Source organism: Lynx rufus, unplaced genomic scaffold, assembly GCF_022079265.1.
Source record: "Lynx rufus isolate CCGP_SWC_20201006 ecotype Redwood Valley unplaced genomic scaffold, mLynRuf1.p SCAF_2, whole genome shotgun sequence".
Lineage (NCBI taxonomy): Eukaryota > Metazoa > Chordata > Mammalia > Carnivora > Felidae > Lynx > Lynx rufus.
The window spans coordinates 207,600,463-207,608,651 of record NW_025814834.1 but is presented as its reverse complement, the minus strand read 5'-3'; the positions used below and the strand labels follow the sequence as shown (position 1 = coordinate 207,608,651).

General features: G+C 52.1%; 1 protein-coding gene across 1 annotated transcript; it reads right to left on the bottom strand.

Moving 5' to 3' along the window:
- Positions 1-8,111, bottom strand: MUL1 (mitochondrial E3 ubiquitin protein ligase 1). Its single transcript, XM_047085744.1, has 4 exons — positions 7,912-8,111; positions 3,932-4,019; positions 3,404-3,524; positions 1-1,972 (listed from the first exon to the last, which is right to left on the bottom strand). The coding sequence occupies exons 1-4, from the start codon at positions 8,029-8,031 to the stop codon at positions 1,243-1,245; spliced, it is 1,059 nt and encodes a 352-aa protein (XP_046941700.1). The 5' UTR covers positions 8,032-8,111; the 3' UTR covers positions 1-1,242.
- Between the last annotated feature and the right edge of the window lie 78 nt (positions 8,112-8,189).

Below are 8,189 nucleotides of genomic sequence, written 5' to 3'. Positions count from 1 at the left end.
TTGGTTGTAACGTGTTTAATTTGTGCTGTCCACACCGGACGCTGCATAGAACTGGAGTCAGCCCCCTGAGAGCACCCCCACCGCCCCCACACAGAGGAGGATGGGGATGGATGTTCAGAGCCAGGGAAGGGAGAGAAGAGCTGTGTATAAGACTGTGACTCCCCAGAGGGGGTGAGAGGTTCCCCTCCTCGTCTGGCAGGTGAGGGGGTGAACGGCAATCCAGAGGGGGCGATGTGATTACACCCACGGGATGTTAACTTTCCCACGTGAGGAGGCGGGACCCTGGAAAAGGCTCTGTGCTCAGGGTGCTGGCTGGCTGCTTGTCCTCGGTGACAGCCTTGGAGGGAAGCGGAGATGGCCGGGAGGCCGGGGCTGCAGAGGCCTTACCGCTTCCTTCAGGTGGCGATGCCTTTCCAGCTGATCTCAGGCCGGGAGAGCTGGAGCCAGCCCTCGGCCCCCTCAGGTCTCGGGAGGTCCCAACCAGGGCCGAGGAGCGCTCTGACGGCCCTGCCTTTAGATCACCGGAAGGGCCGCGGCCAAGCTGCCGTCTTCACCACCAGGGACCGCAAGACAGCGCAACTGTCCCTTCAAGTGACCGCTCTTCAGCTTGCCGAGCAGTTCCCATCTTTTAGGTAGAAGGCAAATGCCAGACTTCACTCTCTTCCGTCCTGACACACATGTGCACACGTTTAAGAGGTAAGCCGGTGAGGGAAAGGGACACGAGTGACGCGGCCAGCCTGGCTTCCTCCTGGGGTACAAGCAAGACTGAGAGTCTCTTCAGAGGCAGCTCCTCCAGACACACACCGCACCCAGAGCCCGACTTCTGCCTCCCTGCTGGCTGAGTCACTCAAGGCTGAAGTCCACAGGAACGAGCAATTCCCCAGAAAGGACCAGAAGACACCGGAACAGAAGAGCTAGAGGTCACTGGCTCGGGCCCTTGAGCGATGAGGTGTTGTCAGTCACACGCACACTCCTCAGGTTCCAGGAAGGAATGCAAGGCCACCACACGCAGCCAGGGTGGGGCTGGGATTCTGAGGCAGTGCTGGAAGGGTCCCCCTCAGGGTGGAAAGGCATCATCTAGTGCTAGAGGCATGAGATCTGACTCCCCCAGTCCCCTCCCTCGGTCGTACCTAGGATAACAGCTGCCCCCATCACTGCTCTGCTAAAGGCCTCAAGACGAAAATTCCTGAGAAGGTTGGGGTGGGGGGTCCCTTCACGTCTACCTGTGGGGCTTCCAGACTGTTAGCTGTTGAACAAGGGAATCACCCGGGTGATCTCCTGTCTGCAGATGGGGCACCTCTTGGGCTCCGGCAAGGCGCGGTAGCACTCGGCACAGGAACAAACGTGCCCACACTCCAGAAAGACGCAGGACTTGAAGTTGCTCAGACACACGACGCAGGCGCTCTTCAGACTCTCCCTGTCCTCAGGCTTGGCGCGGCTCAGCAGCTGGGCCTCGTGCTCCTGGAACTCCTTCTCCATCTGCCTGAGGCGCAGCCGCTCCTGCCGCTGCAGATAGTGCTTTCGGAGGACGAAGAAGAGGGCCGCGCATGTGGCAAAGCCGAAGACCAGCGTCAGGACCTTCCAGAGCCTGACGCTCGACTCCTGCCTCTGCAGCAGACTGTCAAAGTCCTGGCTGCTTAGATAGTACTGCATGCCCTGCTTGGGGGGCTGCAGGCGGACGGAGTTGTTGTCCAGGACCAGCTCGCCGACCCCCGTGAGCGTGGCCCCAACCTTCAGCATCTCCTCGGTCTCCTGGATGCCTTTGGGCCGCTCGCCGCTGATATAGTGGCCGATGACATCAGTGAAGGACTGGATGGAGGGGTGGAACTTCTCGTACACAGTCTCCAGGCCCAGATCCTGGGAGTCCAGGGGCTTCAGCACTCGCACGGCCATGTCCACGCTGTCCTCGTGGGGTACCAGGTCAAAGGGCACCGTATTGGTCCTCTGGTGAATGATCTTTGAGCAGTCATTCCTAAGACAGCAAGAGAGCCCAAGATAAAATGAAGGACAGCAAACACTTCATGCCCAGGTAGAGACGGGATGGCCGAAATGCCAGGACAGGATAAAGTTTGAAATACCTAGAAGAATACACACAAATCGCTACTATCCGAGTGCCTCGTAATAGGGAAGCTCAATTTTTTAGATTCTCGGGCAATACCAGTGGGCAATAAACACTGTCACAGGTCACCTCTGCCATTTATTTCTCTTTGCCACATTCAAACAAACATCCGATTTCTTTAAAAAAATTAAAAACAGAACTACGACAAAGGTGCCCAGGTGGCTCAGTCGGCTAAGCATCTGACTTCGACTCAGGTCATGACCTCACGGCTCACGAGTTCCAGCCCTGCGTCGGGTTCTCTGCTGTCAGCACAGAGTCCGCTTGGGATCCTCTGTCGCCCCTTCTCTGCCCCTCCCCCACTTGCATGCACTCTCTCTCTCTCTCTCTCACGAGATAAACAAACATTAACAAACAAACAAACAAACAAAAACTACCATATGATCCGGCAATCCCAATCCTCTGGGGTTACATCCCAAAGAACTGGAATCAGGATCTCAAAGAGGTAGCTGCACTCCCCTGTTCCCTGCAGCATTGGTCATGGGAGCCAAGACACGGAAACAACCTGGGTGCCCGTCAGCGGCTGAGTGGTTAAAGAAAACGTGACACACACACAGTGGGACATCACTCGGCCACAGAAAAGACGGACACTCTGCCGTCTGTGACGACAACAGGGATGAGCCTGGAGCACATCGTGCTGAGCGAACTGGGCCACTCAGCAGAAAGACAAACGCCGCATGACTCCACGTACACGACGATCTGAAAAGGTCACGCTCATAGAAACAGAGAGCAGATTGTGGTCACCGGGGGCTGGGGAAGAAGAAAACGGGAGTTGTTCTACAATGGGTATAAAGTTTCAGTTATACGAGGTGAAGAAAGTCTGGAGATGTGCTGGAAGTAACAGCACTGCCTGCCACGCTCCCAAACGTGCCAGAAGCGTAGATCTCACGTTACGCGCTCTTACCACGATAAAAAACAAAATACAGAACAAAACAACACCACACAAAAAACTAGGTCAGTTGGAAAAACGGTTGTCTGTGTGATGGCACAAAACTGTTGCAATAGATGCTGAATTCATGAACCCATGACATAAATCGGTGGCTCTCAAACTCAGTGGGCATACCAACAGATTCTACGCCCCCCACGGTGCGAATGCTGGCTCGGTAGGTCTGGAATGCAGCCCAGGAACCTGCATTTGAACAAGATGCCTCGGGGACTCTGATGGAAGAGGTCCTCAGACCACACGCAAGCACGCTGTCAGCATGAAGAAACTGGTCTGTGCGGGACACCAGTGTCTGAGCTGGTGAGGGGTGCGTGAGGGGTGGCGAGGCGAGAGGGGATGCGTACCAGAGGTGGGTGGTTCGATTCCACACCATCTTGTGCTCCTGCAGGGTCAGCCGCTGAATCACTCCCTTGCAATTCTCCACGAACTGGCTGTTAAGCGTTTCTTTAACCGATCGGACAGCTCCTAAACGGAAACAAATTATTCGCCTTCTGAAGAATTCTTCCGCCCTCTCCTTTTACGGTGATTTACATTTCGTCTGGTTTGAGCTTAATTAACCAAAATGATGAAAATGATTATCACGGCAGGTTATGTTTTGCGGGCGCTCTGCTAAGCACTTTACAAGGATCCCTCATTTCAGCTTTACGACAGCCCTGTAAGGGAGGAATTCCTTTACAGATGGGGCAAGGGAGGTTCAGAAAGGTTCGGTGGTTGCCCCCAGGATCACACAGCAAAAACCCAGGTCTTTCTGACCCTGAAGCCCAAGTTCTGGACCACTGCCCCAAGGCTACAAAAGGCCCTCGATGTCAGCCAAGATTTTTATCAAACTTCTAGAAGAGGAAGTTTTTAATTTTACCAATAAATAAACATACCTTCAATAACTGCATAAGGCACACATTTTCCTGGAGCTTCTGAAAGAATGCTCTTCAAGTCTTCACCCAAGTGGATTCTTTTCGCTCCCTAAATGCAAACAACATATTACGCTGATGAGCGTAAGTACTGATGAGTACTGCGCGTTCTATCAAACCTAAAGGCCAAACAAGAAAATGACTGTTTGCTTGTCTCATGTCGGGACAATGAGGAAATGAGGCAGGAAGGAGCGTGTGGAGAACCACGTCCCCAAGCTGTGTCCCAGAAGTTGTACCACATAACCAGGTGTGTGCCATCTAGAGACCGGGGTGCCGTGCACATTCTTTCTCCTGTTATTGGAAACATACCCTCCTTTGCGTTTTAACTTCTTTTGGTGAAAACAGCAAAGGTACTTCTCAGTTTTCATACCATAGACTGACCATGATTTAATCTCTTCCTGACGACACCGAACTGCGCATCCAAAGGCCTTACGTGTAAAGCACCTAAACGGGTGCCAGACGCGTGGCAGTGGCCCGGGCAGCGGGGTCTCTGAGCAGGTCTCCATCCGTGCTCCCCATTACGCATGGCAGGAAAGGGATGCCTTCACTTTGCAGGGTGAGGCTCTGTTTGCTGGCGCTCTTCTCCCACTTTCCCGTTCGCCGTCCTACCCCTGGACAAGCAGGCGAGCACGGTGACCGCCGCTGCCACCTCCCTACTCCTGCCACCCCTCCCTCCGTTCAGCCTCCGACCTACCGCGCGTGGGGACCCACCACGCCTGGCGCCCGCTGCATCACAAACAAGACAGAATTAATAAAATCAATGACCGTGTCCTGAGCATCCATGCGCCAGGCACTGTGCTGGGCGCTGGGCATTCAGGGATGAAGGAAGGACACTCCCTACTTGCGGCATATCGCCGTCAACAAATCTGAAGATGCCAGGCAAGTAAAGCCTCTGGGAGTGAGGGGGGACTTGGCACTCTGAGGTCACTGTGAGGTGAGGCTAGTGCTATACAGTAAACGACAGGAGCCACGTCAATACAAACTTATTAACCACCTACCCTGTGAGGATAATACAAATAGCAGCCTAGCAACTCACGCTTACGGTCTATCGACTTGTTTGTTATCTGTCTCCCTCCCCCGGACTATTCAACTGTGGGAGATGATGGGACCTTGCTTGTCTTGTTCACTGCTGTCCCCCCCACCCCAGTGGTGAGAACAGTGCCTGACCCATAGCAGGCGCCCAATAGGTGTCTGATGAATACGTTAGAGAATAACCACTCAGACCCACTACAGCTGACCCTTGAACAATGCAGGGGTTAGGGGTACCGACGCCCCCCCACACTTGAAAATCTGTATATAACTTAACTATTCATAGCCTACTTTGACGAGAAGCCTTACTGATAACATAAGCAGTCAACCAATACATATTTTGTATACGTGTTTTACACTGTATTCCCGTACTAAAGCAAGCTAGAGGAAAAAAAAGTATTTTTTTTAAAAATCGTTAAGAGAAAATACATTTGCCGTCCTGTATTTATCGGAAAAAACCTGCGGATAAGTGGACCCGGACAGTTCAAACCCATGTTGTTCCAAGGTCAGCTGTATACACCAGGCACTAAGCTAGACACTTTAAGTGCGTAAGTTCATGTGATGCTCCTACCATTCCTATACAGTAGACATTATTATCCCCACTACAGACAAGGAAACGGAGGCTCAGAGAGGTGAAGTGATTTGCATGAAGTCACACAACTGGGAAAGTATCCACCACAGAATGGCCAGTTCGATTTTTTTTTTAATTTTTTTTAACGTTTATTTTTGAGAAGAGAGAGACCGAGCGTGAGTGGGGGAGGAGAGAGAAAGAGGGAGACACAGAATCCGAAGCCGGCTCCAGGCCCTGAGCTGTCAGCACAGAGCACGATGCGGGGCTGGAACTCACGGACCGCGAGATCATGACCTGAACCAAAGTTGGACGCTTAACCCACTGAGCCACCCGGGCGCCCCTAGAATTTTTTTTAAAGATGAGTGGGATTAGGGTCAGAAAGACCTGGGGTTTAATCAAGCTCCAGTGTATCTACTATGACTTTGAGCAACCTAATTTACCTGAGTGTCCCTTTCCAAAACTTTCAAAAAACTGGAGAGAAAATGGGGCGCCTGGGTGGCTCCACCGGTTAAGCACCCGACTTCAGCTCAGGTCATGGTCTCACAACTCGTGAGTTCGAGCCCCGCATTGGGCTCTGTGCTGACAGCTCAGAGCCTAGGGCCTGCTTCAGACTCTGTTTCTATCTCTCTGCCCCTCCATCTCCCTCTCTCTCTCTCAAAATATAAGTAAACATTAAAAAACTTTTTAAAAACCTGGGGAGAAAAATCTCACCGGAGTTTTAGGTGTACTAAATGAAGCTTAAGGTGTGGGAGAGCCTAGCCCAGGGACGGGCACATAGCAGGCATGCAGTATGTATTCCCATCGCCATGAGAGATCCACAAGGATAAGACTCAAACCAACTCTGGAAATTTTGCAGTCTGATCAAGAGAATAGACTCTAAAATGTTAGGAATCCCGACTCTTTCCAGGAAGGGGCTTTTTCATCCTCATTGGGGAACTAACTGGCAAGACTTTTCGAAAACGGATCCTGGAGAGTTCACGGTTTCAAAGCTCCCACATTCAGCCAGCCTGATGCCAACCTGATTTCTGACTTTGAGAGGCAGCGAGTGAAGTTATCAGTTACACTCCTAGCCAATCACTTCAGGAGTGACTTATTTATAATCAGAAAAACAACTGGGCAGCTGGAATCTCACGAGGAGGCCATATGCACCACAAATCCAACTGCGTGGTAACCCAGTTCATTTCAGATGGATTCCAACACTCCCCTCGATAGCAGGGATTCCACTGAAAACGATATGATGATAATGAGCTGAGTCTGGTTTAGGAATCCTTCTTCAAATAAATGTCAAGTTAAGCCCTAACTGCGATATTGGGACATTTCCGCCAAAAGGAATGGACAAACATCTACTGAGCATCTATCACTCGTCAAGCACGGAGTTAGAGCCTAGAAGGAAAGACAAAGCACAAATGAGACCCTGCCTCCGACCTAAAGAGGTCCATCTCTCATGGGCCAGACATTCACAATAAAGCAATGTGGTCAATCAGGAAAATAAATTAAAAAAAAAAAAAAATCCCACACTTGGAATCAAAAGATCTGACGTTAAGTTCCAACCAGACCAGCTGTAAGACCTTTCCTCTGACTCTCAATTTCCTGCTTTGCAATCTGGAGGGAACTGTCATTTTCTCTACCTCAAAAAATTATCGTGAAGGAAAAAAAAAAAAAAGATGAGAAGGTGCTAAGCTGTAAAGGGCAGCCCAAGGAAGAGTTATTTTTAAAATAACTAAAATATTAAAAAGGAAGAGTCTGTAGAAGCAAGGAACTGAGTAGTTACATAAATGGGCAAAGTCTAGGGTTTCTGCACTTGCTATCGCCTCCATCTGAATTGTTCTTCCCCTAGACACCTGCACGGTCTCCCTCACCTCCTCCTGGGCTCTGCTAAATGTCACCTTATTTAAAATAGCAAACCTCCCTTTCTCCAGCATTGCATTTCCTCTCTTCCCCACATTATTTTGTAGTATTTTTCTCCCCATCTGTCATGCCATCTGATGTACTTGTTACTGTCTGTCTGCTTGTACCAGAATGCGATCTCCGTGAGGGGAGGGACTTTGGTCCCCGAGGGCCTGGAGCAGAGTCGGTGGTCAACAAATAGTTGTCGAATAAAGTCATGAAATCGAGATTCCGAGTAATGAGAGGGGCTTCGGAGGAAAGGGGGCAGTGAAACGGTCATTACGAAACCCGAATTCTGGTCCTAGCTCTTCCAGGGACTGGCGGAGCGACACCTGTCAGGGCCGGTTTCCCCTCTGGCCAAGTTTCCGACGCTGGAGCGGCCCAAGGCGAACCGTGAGCTCACCAGGACCGGGGGCAGGGGTGACCCGGCTGAGGCCAGGCTGGCTCCAGCACTGACCTTGAGCTCTTGGGCGACCTGGGCCTTCTGCCGGTACACGGAGTACAGGACGGCGGTGACGACAGAGCTGGCGCCCAGGAGGATGAACTGGCCCAGCGAGGGCCGCCCTCCGCTCTCCATGGCCGCGTGCCGGCGGCAACGCCGAGGTCAGGCCGCGCGCCCCCGGAGCTCCGCCGCCCTCCACCCGGGACCGCGCCCCCGCACCACCCTTCGCGAGACCGGCTCTCGGTCCCCAGGCGATGACGCGCGGCGCCGGCACCGGAAGTGGGCGGGGCCGA